Genomic DNA, 22,062 nt, shown 5'->3' on the forward strand with positions numbered 1-22,062 from the left:
TCAGCATGGTCTCTGGTGCCCCGGGGCTCCTGTCTTCTGCACAGACAAGCCCTGACATGATCTAATCTCAAGTGGAGGTGCTTCACCCTGAGTTTTGAAAGGACAGATTCCTTCTGAGGGGGTCTCATCCTGGTGCAGGAGATGATGCTCAGAGGGACCGTTGCATTTCCAAAGAAATTAACTGACAGCGGGGTTTTATAGTGAAGATGGCTGCCTGATTGGCTTTTGAATGGAGCAGGAATAGAGTAAGTTTTGTGGAGAAAACTAGCTGGGCAGAGCCAGGCAGGCAGGTAAGGAGCAGGTGAGGACTCTGGCTGGACTGGAAGCCAGGTGCGAGTGTGGGGCAGACGTGGTGCTCCCCCAGGGGTGCTGGAGTTCAGCTGCTGGGTGGGGACCCAAGAATGGCAACAGGGGAGCCCTCTGTCCCCCCAGGGGACCCTTGGGCTGCAGGCGGAGCGAAACAGGCTGCAAAGGGCTCAGGTCACGTAAGCGCCTGCGTGGGGCTAGAGTGGGGCCTGGGGTGCGACACTGCTGCTCCCAGTGCTGCGTCACCCCCAGCTTTCTACAGGGCCTGACGTCTGGGACGTTGCCTTTGCAAACGGTGCCCGGTGCACCCCATTAGTGCCCTGTGCACCCCAGTGGTGACCAGTGCATCCCAGCACACTTGGTGCACCCCATTAGTGCCCTGTGCACCCCAGTGGTGACCAGTGCATCCCAGCACACTTGGTGCACCTCAGCGGTGACCGGTCCATGCCAGCAAGCTCAGTGCACCCCAGCATGCCCAGTGCACATCCCCAGGCAGGTCCTTGGCCCTTGCAGCCATGCTCAGCTACATTTTCCACCACACCACCAGGCTAGGGCTCCCTGTGACTCAAAGTGTGCTGCCTCAGGCTTCCTCAAACTATTTCAGCTTGTAATTGCAGGATTTGTAGCCATGCTGCTCTGTGCCCGGGTGTGCAGGTGTGTGTCAGTGTGTGCACACCTGGGGGTGTGTGTGTCTGTTCGGAGTGTGGGTGTGCAAGGCGAGGGGCTCCCTCCTGCCCTCGCTGCTGGCAACAGCATGACCCCAGCCCCAGCGTGACCGCGGCTCCTGCCGGCGGTTCCCCTTCCTGGTGCCACCTCACCGTGGCACCATGGTGGCCCTTATTTCAGTGTATGACTTCATGCGGCAGGTGCTCCTTTCCCCAGCCACATGGGCCGCTGCAAGGCCACTGCCAACAGCCTGGAGGAGGTGAGCAGGGTTGGGGGGCCACAGGGGTGCACCCCGAGGGGTTGGGGGGGCCGTCCCCATCATGGTCCCACGGAATTTGCACCCTGGTTCAGGCATCACCATATAATTTGTCACCGCGAGCGGAGAGTGGTGTGAGCATCTCTGGGTGTTTGTAAAACACTCAAAGCAAAGATTTGGTGAAGGCTTGTGATGAGTCGTGGAGGCCGGGTGACAGGCGTCAGTCAGTGAGGACAAGAGCAAAGGGGGAGAGGTTTGTACTTAGTACCGGGCTCACACCGCGCGGTAAAGAGAGTGCAGAACCATTCAACCAGACAAGTATCAAACTAAAAGCAAAACTAAAAATTAAAGGAAGTTCTTGGGGACAGAAGAATGGTTTCCTCACTTGTCCAGAATTAAGCTGTGGGATATGGTGATGTGGTACGTTCAGAAGCCTAATGCAGGAGTGGTTCCAAAAATTCACAGAGCCGGGGGTGAGAGCTGGCTGCTGAGCACAGCATCCAATGCAAAACTTATTTGGGCCAAATGCCTTTGTTTTCTGACCGACGGCAAAAGCCAGAAGACCCCGGTAGGCATCATCAGGCATGGTGTAGGAGGGGAAGGGGTTGCTGTATGCTGCTGGCCCATGAGGGAGCGATCAGCAGAGCTTGATGCCCTGGGAAGACCATGAACGACGGCAAGATTGGCTCAGTGGAAGGTCCAGGCTTCCCATTGAGAGCATCCCACTGCCCACATAGACTTGCCTTGGGACTTAGCTGAAAACTACGGCCAGTATAGTGTAACCATCATACTGGCCTGTTCCTGGGCAAATCAAGGTCCTGACCCCCTGTGGAAAATATCTATGAGGTGTTGCCACTGTGGTGGGGCTCTCCATATTGTGGTCCAGAGGGCTCCGAGCCTCTTGGTGCTTCCTCCTGGTAGGTCTGGCAAATGTGCTGGGAGCAACCAAACTGCGCTATCGCCATGTCACCTCTCATTACTTTGTAGTTTCAGCAGATGAGGGTATGGTGCCCGGGACTTTATCAGGGCCTGTCTGTGGGCTGTGACTGCTGCACTGCCCTGAAGTCCCCCAGCGTCTGCAGGCTTGGAGCAGATGGGGAACTGTGCTCCTGTAGATCATTTTGTCAGTGGTGGTCACTGAGGTTTTTTTCTTCTCAGTCTTCAGGCCTCGGGAGGCCAGGACTTGCTCAGGAGCCTCTGGGCATGGGGCAATTTCCTTGTGTTGCTTAATTTTCAACTGTTATTCTATCACTTGCACCCCAAGCAAAGCTAAAACTTCAGTCCTTTAAAACAGAGTTGCTACATCAGGAAGCTGTGGTTAGAGAGAAACACTGCTGAATTTGTTCATGTCTGCAGAGCTCCTGGCTTGGGACTCGTGCGTCAGAGTGGACATAAAACTCAGGACATGGTCCTGCTGTTGCGCAGCAGCAACCCCCAGTGCAGTCTGCAGGGGATTTGCCGCAGTGCAAGCAGGGAGCAGTGGTGTGAGCCGCCCTTGCTGGGCAGCAGCATTTGTGTAAGCCAGGAGACACGGGGAGATGATTTCATCTTTGGGTGCAGATCAGGGATGGACTGAGCAGATGGCAAGGAGAAATTCCAACATCATGGGGTATCCCCAGTTGCTCTTGCTTGCGTGTCAGCAGGAGCTGCCTGCCCTTGAGGAAGGTCCTCTCTGCCTGCATCAGGACTGGCCTCTGTCTTGCTTCCTCCCTGAGCCCAACACGCCCTCACCATGCAGCCGGGTGAGGCTGGCTGGGCTTTTGCCTGGGACTTAATTCCTTCTGACCTGTGCAGTAGCTCAGCTGCCACCTCTATGCGCTTTCACTGGGAGGAAGACTCCGGTGCTGGAGAAGGGCAAGTGAGAGCCAGCGGCTGGGAGCTGAAGCTGAAACTGAAATGAAAAAAGAAATCAGTTGCAATATTTTAGCTGTGACTTAATGAACTACTGGTGTGCGTGGCCAAAAGGTGAAGTGAATGCTTGGTCTCCATCCTCTTTAAACTCAGCTTGGATGTCTTTCTGGAGACCGCTGAGTCCCACACAGGGTATAGGCTCATGCAGGGTTGTCCTGTGAGTGTTAATGCCATGTCTATGCAGATGATCAGAAAATATGAACTGCTGGTCATTCTCAATATGAGTTTTTCTGCACTCTTGAAAACCAGTGAGAAGGGAGAAGTTTGCTATGACCCCAGCACCCTGAAAATCACAGACAGGGATAAAAACAGATCCGGAAGAGCTGGAGCCACAGGGTCCTTCTGTTCCTTAGTCTCACCTCTGAAAGGCAGAAATACCAGTGCCAGTGACTTCTGCAATGGTTCAGCCAGCAGCTTTTATTGACGGTGTGGGGAACTTTGTACAGCAAAGAGTCTTAGTACATGCAAACGGCTGTCAGCAGGTGCATGCTTGTAACAGACAGCAGCACCAGTGTGGGATAAAGAAGTAAACACAGCAAAAGCCTGTCCTTGAGCAAAGAGAGCCCTGACATGGGGTGTGCTGAGCCTAGCAGCAGTGTGGACAGCAGAGGGAAGGAGTGCTGAGCTGCAGGGGGAGCACATCAGCCGGTTTTCCACCGCTGGAGGCAGGTCCTCAAAGGAGAAGTCACACAGCTCGGCCGACTGCAGAACCAGATCCATGCCTGCAAGGCAAATGATCGCAGGTAAAAGTACAGGCAGGGAAGGGAGCCTGGGGTTTCCTGCACCAAGTGCCAGATATGTTATTTCCTGCCTTGTGGCCAAAGACTGTACTCACACACACTTCGCGATCCTTGGAGGGAGTGCTGCCTCTTACAGCTTGGCTCACTGGATGGGGGAGCCTAGGGAGGTGGAGGTGCCTGTTGGTGATGGCCTCTGGGACGCCTCGGAAAACTCTCACAAAGCCTCCTGGCCTGAGAGCATTGGCCCAGCAGGCAGTGAATGGTCCCAAAGGTGGGGATGGGTCGTTTGTGGACCGAGGTTACACCTTCAGGGAGGGGATTGTCAGGAGAAAGGAAGAGGAAGGCCACAGATGTGGAAGGTTTGAGCATCTGTGTGTGGAGAGCTGAATTTCTGGTAAAAGATGAAGTATAAACATGACTGGCATCATAAGGGACCTGGGCAGGCTTCAGGGACATCTCGGGAAGGAGCCAGCCATCCTGGTCAAGGTGGGTCCCAGCAGCAGAGGGGATTGAGGGGGAGGAAGGCTCTGGAGGCCACTAGGAGGTTGGAGATCAGGGTTTCAGTGGCAGCAGGCTCCACATTGCTCCCTCCCAGTGCCATGTACAAGGGCAGGAGGGGCAAGGGAAAGGGTCGAGCCCGACTGTGTGGCTAAAAATCTGTTGTAGGGTTGAGGAGATGAGAGACATATGGAACTGGGAAAGCTGCCCTGATGGAGCCTTTGGAAGGGAGATGGGCTTCACATAAGCCAAAAAGGCTTCACCTGAAAAAGGGTGAAGGGATGCTTAAGGTTAGTGAGATGAATCCCACATGAAATGGCTCTGACAACTGCAGGGAGCTGTGGCCCAGGAGGGGACTGTGCCTGCCTCGTGGCAGCACTGCAATAACCATGCGATTGTGAGGGGGATGTGTTAGTCCTTAAAGTCCTGGATTAGCATAAAATCATTTTCTGAACATGGGGATATGACTGTCTCCAACAGCTCTGCCAAAGGACAATGGTCAGACGCTTCAGGTGCCCTATCCCACCACTGCCTTTCTGACCTTGGCTCATGGGGATCTCTTTGAACCATAATACTAGGTTCCCTGGATTTGCAATGCTTGGTGTGAGCATAGTCCTGCTGGTCCTAGAGGTCTTATGTTAATTGCCCTAGGAATCTCTATTTGAGGGCTTGGCTGGAAAACCTCAGTCCCAAACTGGGCTGGACAAGAAGGTGCAGGTGCTAAGAGTCGTGGGTGGCAGCTCTTCCCTGGGGACCAGAGAAAACTCCTATTTTGGGGTATAAGTCCATAAGTCAAGTTCTCAACATCCCGGCTGCACTGAACTCTGGAAACATGCAGGCAGGTAAGTTTCCGGCACTATTGCTCCTTGGGTACCTAAATGTTTATGGTGACAGTCTTGACTGTGCTGACCCACACAGAGCCTAATTCACGTCCTCCTCTACATGGGTTCAGCTGCGTGGCTTGGCTGATGCAGTGCACAACAGAGGACAAAGCCAGTGGTGGTACCACTCCTCTTGGTACCCACCCACCTAGCTGTTAAATAGCCTTAGCTGTAGCATGCAAGTCCACCTTTGTGTTCCCAAATTGCTGTAAAACTGTTTGCTCCCACAAATCAGTGTTTATGGATCTTAAAAGCCTCTGCCCTGTCTTTGAGCTCTGGCACTGTCAGCACAATACTTGGAGCGAAGCTCTGTCACTCCGTGCAGGGCTAGCCTGATGTGGGAGCTGTTGGGGCTCACATCAGTCTGGTGAATGGTCACACCTGAAACACTGTGCCCGGTCAGGAGCGATGTGGAGAAACTAGAGAGGGTCAGTGAATGGTAACAGAGAAGCAGATCTGGGCTGATTTAGCTGGGTGAAGAGGGGGTGTCTGACAGCAGCCCACAACTCATCTAAGGACAGTTATAGGCAATGGTGTCATGCTCTTTTGGGCAGCATGAGATGACATAACATGCAGCAACACCCATTTTGTGGCTCAGGAAGTTCAGGTTGGGCGTTAGGAAAAGTTTCTTCTGCAGAGGGTGGTGCAGCCCTGCAAGAGGTCACTAGAGAGGTGACCTCCATCCTTGGAGGGTTTCAAAGCCCCACTAACAAAAGCACAGCCAACCTGATCTGGTATTGATAATAATCCTGCTCCCAACAAGAAATTCTGCAGGCTCACAAACAGCTCTGCTTTCTCTGCATGAGGAGGGGTGCAAGGGTGCGGTGCTAGCCCCATGATCTCTCTCTTTCTTTTCCAGTGGCATAGTTTGTACCACAACATTAACTTTTCCCTCGAGTCATTAATAAAGGGTGACATGAAAGAGCTCAAAGGGGTAAGCAGGGGCTGAAAGAGCTGCGCCGAGATGGGGGCTCGTAAGCAAGTGACTGGAGACAGAGCAGGTACCAGCTGTGGGGTGTGATCCCTGGCTCACGTCTTGCCCTCCAGCAGGGACACGTGTTGGAAGGGCAGGTCTGCCTGCACCTCCTGTGTGCCAGATCCTGCTCCCTCCCGAGGCTGGCACCTCACACCACAGGTCAAGCTAGTGGTGCCCCTTAGCTGGGACCTCTGCCTGTTTGCAGGCACCTGGCTGAATCCAGAGGGGTCTGGTGGCATTCACTATGCGGGGAAAAATCAGGGTGTTGTGCACCATATATTGATATCTTCCCTGGCCATCAGTGCACAAACTCCCCCACAACCTCCCAGTGAGGTCCCCCCCCACCCCACATGCCCACCTGTGGCTCTTGCGTTTACGTGTGTGAGCACACGTGTGTGGGTGTGAATCTGAGTGTGCATGAGTGTATCTACCAGCTACAGGTACTTCTTACGGACTGCAGAGTAGCAAGTACTGAAGTGACCATGCAATTTGATCTTCAGCACTGTAGAGAAGTCAGAGAGCTTCACAGTGCTCACCAGTGTAGATGTTAGGAAAAGCATCAAACTCATATTAATTTTTGCTTTTTTTAACTAATGGGAAGGTCATCATAATCTTTGGTAAGTCCGCACACACGTTCCTACCACTAAGTCCCTGTGGCTGTACTCAGGCCATCAGCTCTGCACGATTGTCCCTGGGTGCCTCTGCCTGCATAGGGGTGCCTGTGCCTGTGGGTGTTAGGGGTGAGGAGGCTGGACTGATCCTGATCGCGATGCTGGAGCAAGGTCACTGTCAAGGGATTGCTGATCATAGCCTGCATCTAACGTGGTGGAGCAGCTGCCAGTTGTGAGCTGGCACCGTTCCTCTCTGGGTGGTTTTGGGCACAGAGACCCTGCGAGCATGGTATGTACGACTTGAAACAGTAAAGCAATTATTTATCAGCTGATGCACACACAAGATGATAGATTGTTAGGATTTAATGAGCTTGGAGTTAATATGCTCAGCAGCATAATGAGACACCTGAGGACTCGTGCTGGCCAGGCAGACCAGCTCAGGAGAAGCAGGGACAGCGCTGCTGCTCCCTGCAACAGATTCTTGCTATTGGTCATTGCTGTCTTCCACCAGACCTGCTGATACTCTGACAAACCCCCTGTGTTTTCTTCTTTTAGGATTTTGTGGTTTTCCATGATATTATTTTTCCTCTTGAATCCTTAAGCTAGTAACGAACCTGTTTCAACAACCCGAATTCTGTAATTTTACCTTTTTAATCTTGTATGGTTCCACTCTATAGATTTTCTCCCAGCTTTTTCTCCCAGCTCTGCAGTTTTCTCAGATGCTTGATAAAGGTTTTGCAGCTGGGCTGGATCGAGCTGGGCTAGGGATCCTTGAGCAAACAGCTGAACCTCTCAGAAAGTGGAGGGAAAGTTTTGGACAGGATTACAGAAAGAGGGATGGGAAGTGTGGCAGGGTTTGGGGACTTCCAAAGGACTAATTGCCAAATACTGAAACAAATTATTAGCATTTAGGCATCCATTTGTGTTGTCCGAAAAGCGGATTCGTGCCCGGCGTGCAGTTAACCAATTCCACACGCTCAGGAGAGAGATTGTTTTATTCAGGCCTGGGTGCTCGGTGGCCTTGCCACAAATCAAGCACACCGGGTCTAATCACCTTTCTGTTTATATCCATGCTTCTCATACATATTTTAAGGTTCTCTTTTACATATGCATTAAATTTCCAGGAACTAATTATAATATTACATTATCCTAGACACATGCGCACTAAAGCCTTTAGGGTCTCCTTGAGGGTCTCGGGTGGTCTCTGGTGGTCGGCAGGGTAGTGAACTCTTCATGAACCAGTTCCTTTCTTTCCTCATAAGGTCGAGGTTTGTCTCTGAGCCACGTCTGGAGCACGTTTGTTTATGGTTCTCGTTTCCAAGGTTAACCTTCACTATAATCTAACAATGCTTCTAGGATACACACTTTATACTAGTTACAATTCCACACACTTACAAACACAACACCTGTTAGTTACCTAACTTCTAAGCAACAAATCTTCATTGTTTAAAATTACAGAAGCAAGCAATATAGAATAATAGGTACTGTAACAAACTGTATCTACTACATCAATTAGAAGCTTGTGCCATACAGGAGCATGAAAGTGGAAGGAGAGAGCAAATTCTGGAACTTCTAGTGTGAAGCAAATTGATAAAAGAATATAAAATACAGCTAAAAGAACCCACTATTTGCATTGTTAAGGATGATGTCAGTAAGATTGGGAACCAAGCAAACAGGCAGAGAGAGAGGAAAAAAACCAGCTGCCCACAAGGAGTCATGATTAAGCTGAAGAGATCCAACAGGAATCAGAGGCTGACCTGAATCAATTTGACATTTTCATTAGAATGGAGATAAATGCAAGAGCTGTCCCGACAATGTTCTGCCTTGACATAAATAAAGAAATTTCACCCTGGGGGACAGAGAGGCATTGGGACAGGGACCCAGAGAGGCTGTGGGATTTCCATCCTTGGGGTTTTTCAACATCTGCCTGCACAAAGCCTGGTCTGAATTCAGTGCTGTCCCTTCCTTGAGTGGGAGGTTAGACTAGAGACCTCCTGAAGTCTCCTCCAACCTGATTTACTCTGTCTTTCTGTCCTGGTTCCGGCTGGGACAGAGTTAACTTTCTCCCCAGTAGCTTGGGGGGTGTGCTGTGTTTTGGGTTTGGTATGAAAGGAGCGTTGATGGCCCAGTGATGCTTTGGCTGTTGCTGGGTGATGCTCGCAGGGGGCGGGGGGAGCACAGCCGGGTGGTGGACCCAGCTGGCCAATGGGGTATTCTGTACCGTGTGACATCATGCTCCTTATAAAAACCAGGTGTGTGGGGGGGCTCGCCCCCCCATTCGTGACACGTGGTCGGTGGTCGGTGAGCAGTTGCATTGTGTATCGCCTGCTTTGTATATTCTGTTATTGTTGTTGTTCTCATTGTTACTATTACTGTTCTATTTTGTTTTATTTCAATTATTAAACTGTTTTTATCTCAACCTTGGAGTTTTCCTACTTGTGCCCTCCCGATTCTCTCCCCCATCCCACAGGAGGGGGTGAATGAGCGGCTGCGTGGGGTTTATTTGCTGGCTGGGGTTAAACCACGACACTTTCTTTGACACAGAGGTTTGCAGAGCAGCAAGTGTTGAGAACAGGGCAGAACGTGGGTGATTTGAGTAAATGCATTTAATGGACAAATGCAGATGAACATATCAAGATGGTAACCACTGGAGAGATGCTAAATTCATGCAAAGTCAAATGAGAAGCAAATGATGGCTTTATAGCAGCAAAACTAATTCACCATTAAATGAATACCCAGGGAAGAATCAGATTGTGCTGATGCTGCCAGGTTTGGGTGGGTTTCTGATGTCTCTCTGAGCGGTGTTTTAGTTAAACACAACATTCTGGCTTCAGCAGGTGAGAACCTGGCTGGTACTTTCTGGCTTGTGCATGTCTGAGCAATTCCTTCTGCCCTTAAAATTGTGAGTCTGTGAAAGGTGTTATAGCTGGGTACTGCTATATACATACCTTTGTGATGTACATATACATGATGTATGTTTTGGAGCCTATGTGTATTTGCACGTGTGTGCAAGCATGTGCCTGTGAGTGAACCTGCACTGGTGAGCGCACTTGTCTGCTGTGCACTGAGGAGAGGCGAGGACCTTCCTGGGAAGGGACACTCCTGTGGACAGCCATGTCCTGGGTCTGCGAGGGCCTTTATGCTAGGGTGACCCAGCGGGAACGCAGTATGCTGAGGATGAGGAAGGCTCTGTCCCAATCGTAGTCATTAAATGGTGCCTTTGGCTCTTCCTAGGAGTTCAAGAAGTCCTTTGAGAAGGCCTGCAAAGACTATGAGAGCAAACTGTAAGTCTTCAGGCTCCCTCACCCCTGGACTTGGAGGCTGGCTTTTGTCTGCCTTCACCAGCAAGCAGTCAGTCGGAGTCTTTCACGCATGTCTCCTCTTTCCTTGAGCGCCAAGATCGAGAAGGAGAAGCGCGGACTGGCAAAGCAGCATGGCATGGTGCGGAGTGAGGTGAGTAGGGGAAAGATTGCCGAGGAGATGGAGAAGGAGCGCAGGACCTTCCAGTTGAACATGTGTGAGGTAAGGTACCAGCCTGTGCCACGCAGAGCAGTGTTAGAGTTGCTGAATCAGCATCCAAGGGATGAATTTCCCTTCCATTGGTGCACAGCAACTGTGCCACAGCCTCTGCGGAGCCCATTCTGGAGTGGGCAGACATCAGCAGTGACTCTCATGCTGGTGTTTCTCACTTGCCGTCCGACCTGGGATTGTTTCAAAGCAACATTTTTGTCTGAATCCACACTGGTTTTTCATTCAGGGCCATCTTCTGTCCCTGGTCAGTGAGTGATGCTTGTGTCCAGGGTATTGCATGTCCCTTTCTGCCTTCCTGGGATGCTGAAGTCCCCGAGGCTCTGCCCTGGGCACCGGCAGCATCCAGCAGCTCCCTCTGCTTGGCCCCTGGGGAGCAGCACTGAGGTGGGCTGCAGTCCCCAGGGACCATTGCTCAGCAGGTCATGTCTGTTGTGCTGGCAAGACCCTGGGCATATTCCCTCAGTTGGAGAGCTGTCTGGGTTGTGGTAGGCTCAAGCCAACCTAGGCCAGGGGCTATTCAAGGAGTTTAGCCAAAGCTTAAGCCTATATTAACCTGGCAGTAGAGATAACAACTTGGGAAAAATCCCACGAAGGCTTTGGATCCAAGCTTCTTCCTGACTGCCCATGGTGGGCACTGCTGGCACTGAGGTCCCTACTCCCTCTCAGACAGTCCCACCATAGTCTTTCCTCTGCTTGTTGGGATAAACTCAGCCCAACTCCCCTGCAAACGGGATCTCCTGTTCCCACTGCCACACGTCACAAGCAACAGCATGAGTAAAATATTGGCAGATAAAGATTTAATTCAAAATATCCAGCTCTTTGTAACTGTGTTTTGGAAATAGTTATTGTTTCCGTACTGAAACTGTTCTACTTCAAATATCAGAAGTCCTTGTACTTCGGAGCTGCATTGTCCTTAAACAGAGCCAGTAGGTCAGGTGGAGGTTTCGTTCTGTGCTGATATGAGTCCACACGTGGCATTTGGGTTTCTGAGGGGGTGTCTTCTAGGAAACACTTCTTCTGAAGGATTGAGGGTGTTTTGAATTATCCCCTCAGAATAAATACAGGGAAGTCTGAGGTTGGCCATGTTGAACATGTATTTTGGAAAGTGATTTGCTCTGTTGGCCTGTGGGTCTTCCGGAAATGGCTGTTAGTAGGTTGCTGTTTTTACAGTAGTTGCAATGTCAAGAGAGCTGATGCTCGTACAGGAGTAGTCCAGAGACGAATGGAGAAATACTCAAGGTGTTTCACAGCACAACACACTGTTTCACGTTGGCAGTCCACCGACTGAAAGGGACAGTGTTGGTTTTCACGGGTGAGGTTGTTATGGTGAAAGATGGGCTGGGTGAGGTGGTAGGTAAGTTTGGGCTGGAAATCTGAACCTTCAGCTTACTTCTGAAGGTCCTCAAGGCAGGCTGAGATGCCAGCTGCGTGTAGGATATAGGCAGGCAGGCTCGCAGCACTGACGTCGGTAGGGTCAGGTAGAGGTGGTGCAGTTCATGGATCAAGTCTAGTGGGTGTTGGAGGAACTTCGCTCTGGAGTGATGATGTTTGAAGGTCTATAGCAAGGCTGGCTGTTCTTCAGTGAAGGCACCATGAATGGTGAATCTTTGAGGGTGTGTTAACTGAGTGTTTGCCCTGCATAAGTAATGCCCAGCAAGCCCAGAGTCCATGCCACCACAGTGGGTCCACCACTCTATTGGCCCGATCAAAGCACTGGGCCCTGCTTACCACCATCTTCTCACCCCACAAAAGCCACATGAGCTGCTCCCATCAGGGCGTGACTGCCAGGATGGGCCACAACACACTGGGCGAGGGGGGCATCAAAAAGTGCGTAAAAGGCATTTCTCTCTAAGCTACAAATTCATCCCTGTGTCCTTTTCCCTTCAGTATCTAATCAAAGTGAATGAGATTAAAACCAAGAAAGGGATTGACTTACTGCAAAACCACATCAAGCACTGCAGCTCACAGTTCAAGTAAGAGCGACCGGTAACCTGCCTGCATGCCCCTTCTCTCCAGAAGTGCTGGTTGTAGAGAGGACCTGGGGGTGGCTTAACTTGCGGGACCTGGGCTCCTGCAGTCAGCTTGGCCTGTCCTGTAACTTGCTGAAAGTCCTCTTCTCTTGGAGGCGGTGGAGGCAAGGATCTCAACAGGGTGTGTTTCTTCTCTTTATTCTGACATTTTCATAAGCCAGTGTAAAGCAGAAATCAGGGATGCAAAGAAGACAGATTGCTGAGCATTCTCCTGAATTTAACTGCCTCCAAATCTTTCTAAAATACATTTCCTAAGAAAGATTTTTTTCAACTATGAAGCAAAAGCACTGCCTGCTGAAGGCTTGGTAGGTATTGAGGCAGGACCTCAGGGGAGCCTGGGGTCTGTAGGATTCACAGCCAGTGCTAAGAGCAGGATTTCAGGACATGCCCTTACGTTAGCCTCTCCTCTCAGTTTTTTCCAGGAATGTCTAAACACAACAGCAAAACTTAAGAAGTTTACAGAGAAGGTCATCCCGGAGCTGCAGAGTGCAAGTATTCATCTGAAGTTGGGTGTGGCGAGCAGGAGCAGGCTGGAGGAACTGTCTTCCCCAGTGTCGTGGTTTAGCCTGGCAGGCAGCCAAATACCACGCAGCCGCTCGCTCACTCCCCCCCTACCCCCCGCCCCGCAATGGGATGGGGAGAGAATTGGCAGGATAAGAGAGAGAAAAACTCGTGGGTTGAGATAAAGACAGTTTAATAGAACAGAAAAGGGAAAATAATAATAATAATGATAGAATATACAAAATGAGTGATGCACAATGCAATTGCTCACCACCTGCGCTGACCGATAACCAAGTAGCGATCGGTACTTCCTGGATCACGCCTACCATTCATATACTGAGCATGACGTCACATGGTACGGAATTCCCCATTGACCAGCTGTCCTGGCTGTGCTCCCTCCCAGCCTCTGCTTGGTAGCTGCCCTTGACAGGCTACTTAGCAACAACTGAAAACGTGTGTTATCAACATTCTTCTCATACTAAATCCAAAACACAGCACTAGGAAGAAATTTAACTCTATCCCAGCTGAAACCAGGACACCCAGGGCCTCCTCTTCCTCTGCAGAAGCAGAACTGAGGACTTTTGGTGCTCTTCAGATTTATTAATCATTATTTCCTGATCCTCTGATGCGCAGTGGCCCATGGAGGGGTGAAATGCAGCCGTCACTGGGAACGGAAAAATTACGGTGCCAGACCACAGGACACAGAGTAGGAAGAACAAGCATAAGCATGGACACCAAGGAGGCACTAACTATTAATCTGCCAAAGCCCTAGCTGCTCTGCAGACTTCCAGATTTCTCATTTGTGATCTTAGCTTTCCATGCCTGTTGCTGCCAACTCAAACTCTCAATGCATTTCCTCAGGGGCTTTGTTTTGCTGTAGAGGAGGTCATGTAAGCCTTGTGAACTTTAGCTTTTGACTTTGGCTCTGTCAGTCATACACATCCTGGAGACAGAAAGGCATTTTTCCAAGTGGCAAGGCTTTCAGAGACAGTCTGAGCACTCACGTCCCAGGTGGTACGACGTCCTCCAAGTGCAGCAAAGGGTTTATGTTGGTTTCTCAGCATTTCTAGACCTCCATTTCGGTTTGCTTGGTCTTGCTCATCGTTCTCCATACCTCCTTGCAAGTCAAGATACTGTGTCAGCATCACTTGTGCTCATCTCCCCTGGTCCTGTAGTGCAGGTCTCCTCTGGACATCTGCTGCTTTTTTTGAATTAATCATATGTTTTAGGGGTGTTACCCTGCTTGTTCCACAATTTGTAATCATTCCCATTAAAATTCATTATGTAAATAACAAAAAGAGGGGAGGTGCCACCCCAGAGCAGGGTAACCGAACACAGCAAGCAACATGTTATGGATCCCTCATGCAGACAAACCCGCAGGCTCCGTTTCAGGGCCACATTCCTGTGCCAAGGTCCATCAACTTTTTGATGGCTTGGAGACCTTTTAATTATTTTAATTACCGACACTACCAAGGGAAAAAAAACCAACCACCATGATGACCTTCAAGCTGTTGGTTGTTTTTAGACTGCGGAGAGCTGCAAGTAGCTGTTTTCTCAGTAAAATGCAGACTGCTTTCCTGTGGTCTCGCGTTGCAGGAGTCCCGGCACAGGGGACGTGCCTGCACCTTCCCCTCAAGGAGGTTTTCACTGAAGTGCTTCTTGCACATGCCACATACCATGGCACTGCAGGGGATGAGCAGCGGAGAAGGAGTAGGATGCTGCAGCCGAGACAGGAGCCATGTGAGTGGCTTACTGTGCCCCGGTGCCTTTCAGATGAAGATCAGGCAGGACAAGGAGAAGAAGCAGCTCTGCTCCCTTCAGGATCAGCTGAAAACAGCATTGCAGAAAGAGGTGAAGTCTGATCCTTCCTGTTAGGGAACGTGGGTTGGTGCCTATAGAGGGCATGGCATGGCAGCTGCTTATATAGTGCCTGCCAGCCGATGCAGAAAGCTGTGGGGTTTCTGGTGAGCTCTGGGGGAGCAGAGGGTCTTACTCTTGGTTGCCAGCGGTAATGATGGGGGTAGGGCCTTGCTGGTATTTCTCTCCTTCTGCCAGGACCCTAGGAACAAGCAGGCAGGGTACAACATGCACCAGCTGCAAGGGAACAAACAGTATGGCACGGAGAAGTCGGGGACCCTCTTCAAGAAAAGCAACGGGTAAGCTGGGATCCAGCATGCCCCTTTTAAATGTGCTTTGGTGACCTGGGGCCAGAGCAAGGCTCACTCAGACCAATCTCCTCTCCCTGGGGTGGCCACAAGGCAGAGGAACCAGACAAGCATGCATGAAGGTGTGCTAAACACTGTCCCAGCCTCCAACAACTTTCAACACAAAGCTCCAGGCAGCTTGTGTCCGTCTTTTAGCTCTGAGGACATTCCTCTCCCATGAAGCTGCCCAATGTCCTCTCAAGCCCTGCAAGCACTGGGGGCGAGAACCCCTGCACCCACCATGGGAAACCAGAACCAGCTCCCTGTCTGTCTTCCAGCAGGGATCCCACCGCCTTCATCCAACACCCTACGGTCTTGTGCTGGGAAGAGCAGGGAAGGGTCGGTGCTTCTCCCCCTCTCCCAGGCACTCATTGCTTTCCAGAACCCCCTCTATTGCCTCTGCTCCAGGATGAGGAGCCCTGACCCCTCCACCTTTCCTGGGTGGGAGACGCTCAGGGATGCACTGGGGATTTATATACGGTCCTGGTGATCTTTTCTGTTCTCTTCTCCCTTCCTTTCCTCCCCAGCCCTGACCCGTCCTTTGCCTTTCAGACCCCTCTGTCCTCTCAGTTCAGTACTAGGCTCAGCTCCCTGACTCTGAGAATTAGGGGAAGGAACAGAAATGTGGGGTGAATTAGACACAGTGTGGGTCAGTGCTGCCTTGGAGATGGCATCATGGGCCAGAAGGGAGAGAGGGCCAGCAGCCGTCCTGTGCCCTTCTCCCACGAGCCAGATCCTGAGCTCCTGGAAAGCACTCCAATGTCTTTGCAAAGAGGATCATCTCCCACCAGTCCGTAGGAGGATGTTTGCTGGGAGTCACAGGGGTCCTGCGCTGGGAGACTTGCACACCTGGAGAGGACTGTGAAGCATCCTAGAAAAACCTGAACCTGGACAGAAAATAATGAACTGGGGCTGAGGAGTCTCCTTCACTGCAGACTGAAGTTCAGTCTCTCTCCCCTTTCAGGTGTCTCTCTTCCACCTTTCCCCTGTGTTATGGTCTGCCCCAAATGGCAGGCACAGGAAAACCAGCCTGAGAGTGGTTTGGAGGTGATGGTCTTGGATGTTTGCTGAGGGCTTCTGCAAAGGGCTTCGTGCTCTGCTAGCAGGTCCTGCTGCCCCAATTGATGGTCTGCACCTGTATCACCTCCACAGCAGCTGTGCTGCCTGTCTTATGCCATATGATGGGTCCTTCTCAGCCCAGGACAGACCAAGAGCGACAGACCCTGCCTGCGGCAGCCCATCTGGCATGACTGATGGGAGCTGTGGCCCTGTGCTGTGCCTTGCAAGGCTCTTGCGTTTGCCAGCGCTGCGCTGCATTGCACATCTGCTCCTCCATGTGTGTGTCGTCTCGGCTCACCCTCCACTCATTTCCCGGTTGAGAAAAGTCTGGCAGAAGAGGAAATGCACCATCAGCAACAGCTACCTGACCATCTCTCACAGCATAGTAAAAACCGCTTCTTCCATTCCACTCTGCTCTGTTCCTGCCTGGGAGCTGCTGCCTGCCCCTGCAGGGTCCACAGAGCCTGCCACTGCCAGGCATGCTGGTGGCTTTCTGGGGCTCGTCAGAGCCCTTGTGCCTGCTGCTTGCCCTGCTGGGCTGCCCTGGCATAGGAGGCTTTCTGTTGAGGCTTAAGTCCCTGCAACCCAAGAGAGCTTTAGACAAACACGGGAGGTCCTGACGTGACTATGTGCATGGAGGGGCATGAGCCTGGGGACCTGGCTCCAAGCATGGGGTGGCTATTGGGAAAGAAAAGGTCCATGTTGCTATTTCTTGCATTGCTCCTGACAGCAGAGCCAAAGGCAAAGTGCTGGGCACAAGGCAGATCTGTGGCTCTGCCTCCAGAGCCAGGCAGTGCTGGTCACCATTGGACCACAGCCCTTTGATGCTTCCTCATTCTGCTTGTAGTTCAACCACCCACCAGTCAAGCTGAATTTATTGACCTGCCAGGTGAAGCCGAACATGGATGACTAGAAATGCTTCGATCAGGTTTCCCATGAGTGCTGGTGCCTGCCCTGCACTTCCTTCAGGAAGGGCCCGGAGACGTGGCAGTGCCTTGGACTCAGAGAGCCAGCACAGGCAGGGATGAGGGGAAGCTCTGCAGCTTTGGGCCAGCTTGGGGGGATTACCCTGGGGAAATTGTGCCAGGAGGCAGCTCTGCTCAGAAGCAGTGATGCACATGCAGAGTGTGAGATAGACAGCACTGCCGTGGGGCAGTGCAGGGTGTGTGGGGACCACGCAAGTGTAGTTCCCTGGCTGTAGCTTAGCTAACACCAGCATCCCTCGTTCCTGGTAGAGGAGCAGGTGCCTTTGTCTGGGGTGCAGTGGGGAGGGGCTGAGTGAGATGGACGTGACTGTCACCCCAGCAACACCGGGCTGGAGATTGCTCCTGGCTCTGCTGAGCCCAGCTCAGGCATGTTGTGCCCTGCCGTGAGCCTGGCACGCGAGGTGGATGAGTGGGGTGCCTAGAGGAGACCGGCTCTGTGTGTTTCAGACAACCGCACGTACTGCTTCCTGGCAGAGGACGAGCAGGACCATGTCGTGTAAGTACTGCCAGCGCATCGCTGCAGACCAAAAAATGCTCCTCTCGCTGCTGATGAGAAGCCAGGTCTTTGGCTAATTGAGCAGCACCCCGCAGCCCATTATTCAATGCCCTTCCCATCCTGACTCTGTCCCAGTCACTCCAGGGGGGGTGGCCAGCCACGAGCAGGACATGGAGCTTGAGGCTCCTGGCACCCAGTTTGCTGCTGGAGTCCCGTGCAGGACCTTTGTGTGTGGTGGCTGCTGTGCAGGCTGGGGCAGAGCAGGATCTCCCCCGCAGAAGTAGGATGAGCCCCGCTGCCCTCCTCACCCTGCAGCATAAGCGCGGCCACATGAGACCCTGCTCCTAAGCTGCTTTCTGCCTGTGCAGCTGGGTGTCCGTCCTCAGCAACAGCAAGGAGGAGGCGCTGAACATGGCCTTCAGCAAGGCACAGGGCGGAGGGGAGAGCAGTTGGGAGGAGCTGACCTGGGCCATCATCAAGGAGGTCAGAGGCATGCCCGGGAACAGTGAGTGCTGCGACTGCTCAGCCCCAGGTGAGAGCCAGCCCATGGCCGTGAGGCTGCTGTGCTTCCTCCCTCCTGGACAGACAGAGCTCTGCCCTGCCCTCTGTGGCATCCATCTCCTAGAGACTCACAGGCATCTGGGGTCTTGCCCTTCCCCTCTGTCCTGCTGTGGAGCTCGTGCTCTGGGGTGGTGGTGGGCTGGCGGGGAGGAGAGGCAGGAAATGTGCATGAGCCCAGTAGTCTTGTCTCTACAGATCCCATTTGGCTCTCCATTAACCTGGGCATCCTGATCTGCATTGAGTGCTCTGGAATTCATAGAGAGATGGGTGTGAATCTTTCCCGCATCCAGTCGCTGTCTCTGGACAAGCTGGCAACCTCTGAATTGCTAGTAAGACACTGCCAGTGTGCTCTGTCCCCAAGCCTCCCCCTGCTTCTGCTGCGGCCTTCCTGAAACTAAGTTAATTCAGTGGGTTTTTCACCTGTTAAACTGACACATACCCACCTGTAATTCCCACGGTTTAGTGGTTATTGTGCCAGGAATTGTCATTTTCAAGGAGGAAAGAGGGAGTCATTTTGCTGTTGCTGGAGGACCCCTCTCCCTCAGTCCCCTTTCCCCATCTGTGTCCCCTGGTGCAGGGGAGCTGTGGGGCAGGGCCAAGCTTGAACTGGGGTAGAGCAGAGTATGGGGCAGGTAGGGGGTTGGAGACCTTGCATGGGGCTGTTTTAGGACCACAATGCTCCAGGTACTCATGGGTTTGGTAGGGCTGCGATGGGAGCTGCTGGCAGCTGGTGGGCATCAAGGCAGGGGATGGGACTGTTTGGCAGGGATCATTGCTTGCCTAGATCTGAGCCCAGGGGTTGGCTCTGGGGTTGGTTGCACTGCTGGAGTTGGGAGATCTCAGCAGTAGGAGTCAGGGCAGAGTCTCCAGCCATTGGGCACACACATCCTGGCACCCCCTGACATCCCCTCAATACCTGGTCAGAATCTCAGCTAGGAGCTCCCTCTTCTGCTGCCATGCATGTAGAGCTGCTGCATGTCCCATGTCACCTCTAGCTTGGCTGTTTTGCAGCTGGCAAGGAATATCAGCAACTCTGGTTTCAACGACATCATGGAAGCAAATCTCCCCAGCCTGTCCCTGAAGCCCACAGCGCACAGTGACATGACTTGCTCTGCAAGAGCTGTTTTTTGCGGGAGGTAAGATGCTCTGTGGTCCTGTGTGCTCCCTGCAGTGATCAGGCACATGGCACTGCCCGATCTCCTTCCCAGACCATAACTTCTCTTTAGAAGCAATTTCATCAAGTCCAGCAGGAAAGGTTTGATAAAGGAAAGAAGAAGAGTGAGGAAGAGCCAGCAGGACAGCTCAGGGATTGGCCTTGAGGTCAGGATAAGGGTTGAAGAATTGGTGCTGGAAAGGGAAAGGCAGGAAAAGAAGTAAGTGGAGCTGCCAAGCAGGACGGCCCTGGCTGCACATCATAAGGGATGGGGGACAGGGACTTGCACGGTGCAGAGCAGTTCACTGTGTCCAGTGGCTGGGGCCCAGGGTCGGTGGGATCAGTGTAGGCATCAAGCGAAGATCTGCTGAGCATGTGGGAACCCTCATCCTTCATCCCGGAGTGCCTGAGCTTCTAGGCTCTGCAAAGGACAGGGGAGAGCTGGGGTGGTGTGGCTGGTACCAGCAATAGCTGGGGGCTTCTCCAGTGCTTAGTGCCGTAAACCTGGGGTGCAGCAGGGCTCTTGGGGGAATATAGCTGGGGAGCTTATTGTCAGGGGCCAAGGGTACTTTCGGGACACTGGAGAGCAGGCAGACCAGGCACAACCAGGTTTGATTACAGGTGTGTAAGTCCTGACTAGGGCACTGTTTAGACAGTGTGGATCTACCCTGCAGTGAACAGGTGGATAAGGAACTGTACTTGGCAGGGAGAGAGTAGCAGAGAGCTGGGAGAGCACGAAAATACAACTGGAACAGCATGGTCAAGGTTGCCAGATCCACCCTTCTGTTTGGATGCTGGGGAAACTGAAACCATGACATGAATAACTCAGCTCTTCCTCAATGGCCTTTTCTGTTTGGATCACTCCTTCGCCCCTGGGGCACCTGCGGCCACCTCAGATCCTCTGGCTGGTCACCACTTGTGGTTTAACTGCAGCTGACAACTAAGCCCCCCACAGCTGCTCTCTCACTCCTCCCTGGTGGGATGGGGGAGAGAATCAGAAGGGTAAAAGTGAGAAAACTCGTGGGTTGAGGTAAAGACAGTTTAATAGGTAAAGCAAAAGCCGCACATGCAAGCAAAGCAAACCAAGGAATTCATTCGCTACTTCCCATCGGCAGGCAGGTGTTCAGCCATCTCCAGGAAAGCAGGGCTCCATCACGCATAGTGGTTACTTGGGAAGACAAACACCATTACTTCGAACGTCCCCCCCTTCCTTCTTCTTCCTCCCCAGCCTTATATGCTGAGCATGATATCATATGGTATGGAATATCCCTTTGGTCAGTTGGGGTCAGCTGTCCCAGCTGTGTCCCCTCCCAGCTTCTTGTGCACCCCCAGCCTCCTCGCTGGTGGGGTGGTGTGAGAAGCAGAAAAGGCCTTGACTCTGTGTAAGCACTGCTCAGCAATAACTAAAAGATCCCTGTATTATCAACACTGTTTTCAGCACAAATCCAAAACATAGCCCCATACTAGCTACTATGAAGAAAATTAACCCTATCCCAGCAAAAAACAGCACACCTCTTGACCTGTCCAGGGGGAGAGACCCAGCTTACTTGGCCAGTCCTTGTCTGGAAGCTGTTTCTGACCTGTGGATACTCTTGGCCAGTTCATGCCACATGGTGTTTCCCAGTCCTTGAGGTTTCTGCTCCTTCCCCTAATTCTCAGAGTCAGGGAGCTGAGCCTAGTACTGAACTGAGAGGACAGAGGGGTCTGAAAGGCAAAGGACGGGTCAGGGCTGGGGAGGAAAGGAAGGGAGAAGAGAACAGAAAAGATCACCAGGACCGTATATAAATCCCCAGTGCATCCCTGAGCGTCTCCCACCCAGGAAAGGTGGAGGGGTCAGGGCTCCTCATCCTGGAGCAGAGGCAATAGAGGGGGTTCTGGAAAGCAATGAGTGCCTGGGAGAGGGGGAGAAGCACCGACCCTTCCCTGCTCTTCCCAGCACAAGACCGTAGGGTGTTGGATGAAGGCGGTGGGATCCCTGCTGGAAAGAAAGACGGAGAGCTGGTTCTGGCTTCCTCCGGTGGGTCCTCGCCCTCAGCCATGGCAGTCCTCACACTTTAAATGCATGAAAGTCAAGTTCTTGTTTAATTATGTAACTGCAGGAGAGGAAGCTTTAAGAAAACCACAGTATTTCGTAAAAGTTATGAATGCTGCTGTAGAGGAGTTTGGGGAATGGGACAGAGAGAGGAGAGGTGCTAAACTGCCTGGCAGGTCTGAAGGAGAGAGAGGGAAGGTGGCTGGGGCAGCGGGAGAGGAGGGGGGTGGTCCCAGGATGCTCACTGGGTTGCTCTGTGGCCCCTAACTCTCATTCAGCTGGTTTCTGCCAGGACCTTCAGGAAAAATTTCATCATTTCCAAGTATGTCGAGAAGAAATATGCCAAGAGAAGCTCTGCTGCTCAGTGCTCCGGCCTCCTAGAAGCTGTCAAGGACAAGGACATATTTTCATTGTTCCAAGCATAAGCAGAGAACATGGATTTGAGTGAGCCTATGCTGGCACCTCTGCAGGTATGGCCACCCATCCCATGGCCTGTATGGCAAACAGCTTTGCCGTTGCCTCTCTAGCCTTTCCATAAGGGTCCCTGTGCCCAGGAGGGGACAAAGTTTTCCGATGAAATTGGTGCTTTCTGTGAGCCGGGAGCAACAGGCAGACTCGAGCAGGATGAGGAACATCATGTGTCGTGGTTTAACCCCACGCAGCC

General features: G+C 52.2%; 1 protein-coding gene across 1 annotated transcript; it reads left to right on the forward strand.

Moving 5' to 3' along the window:
• Positions 1-4,293: 4,293 nt before the first annotated feature.
• Positions 4,294-21,868, forward strand: LOC104077734 (arf-GAP with SH3 domain, ANK repeat and PH domain-containing protein 1-like; the record flags this gene model as incomplete). Its single annotated transcript, XM_009579071.1, is given in 16 exon segments — positions 4,294-4,365; positions 6,118-6,192; positions 10,080-10,129; positions 10,238-10,367; positions 12,264-12,349; positions 12,819-12,894; positions 14,681-14,758; positions 14,963-15,063; positions 16,047-16,052; positions 16,492-16,555; positions 17,018-17,111; positions 17,604-17,652; positions 18,021-18,184; positions 18,409-18,542; positions 19,225-19,316; positions 21,691-21,868. Coding segments are annotated over 16 exon segments (1,449 nt in total), but the record flags the coding sequence as incomplete, so codon positions are not given.
• Between the last annotated feature and the right edge of the window lie 194 nt (positions 21,869-22,062).

The sequence above is a fragment of the Fulmarus glacialis genome, unplaced genomic scaffold (genome assembly GCF_000690835.1).
Source record: "Fulmarus glacialis isolate BGI_N327 unplaced genomic scaffold, ASM69083v1 scaffold35315, whole genome shotgun sequence".
Taxonomy (NCBI): Eukaryota; Metazoa; Chordata; class Aves; order Procellariiformes; family Procellariidae; genus Fulmarus; species Fulmarus glacialis.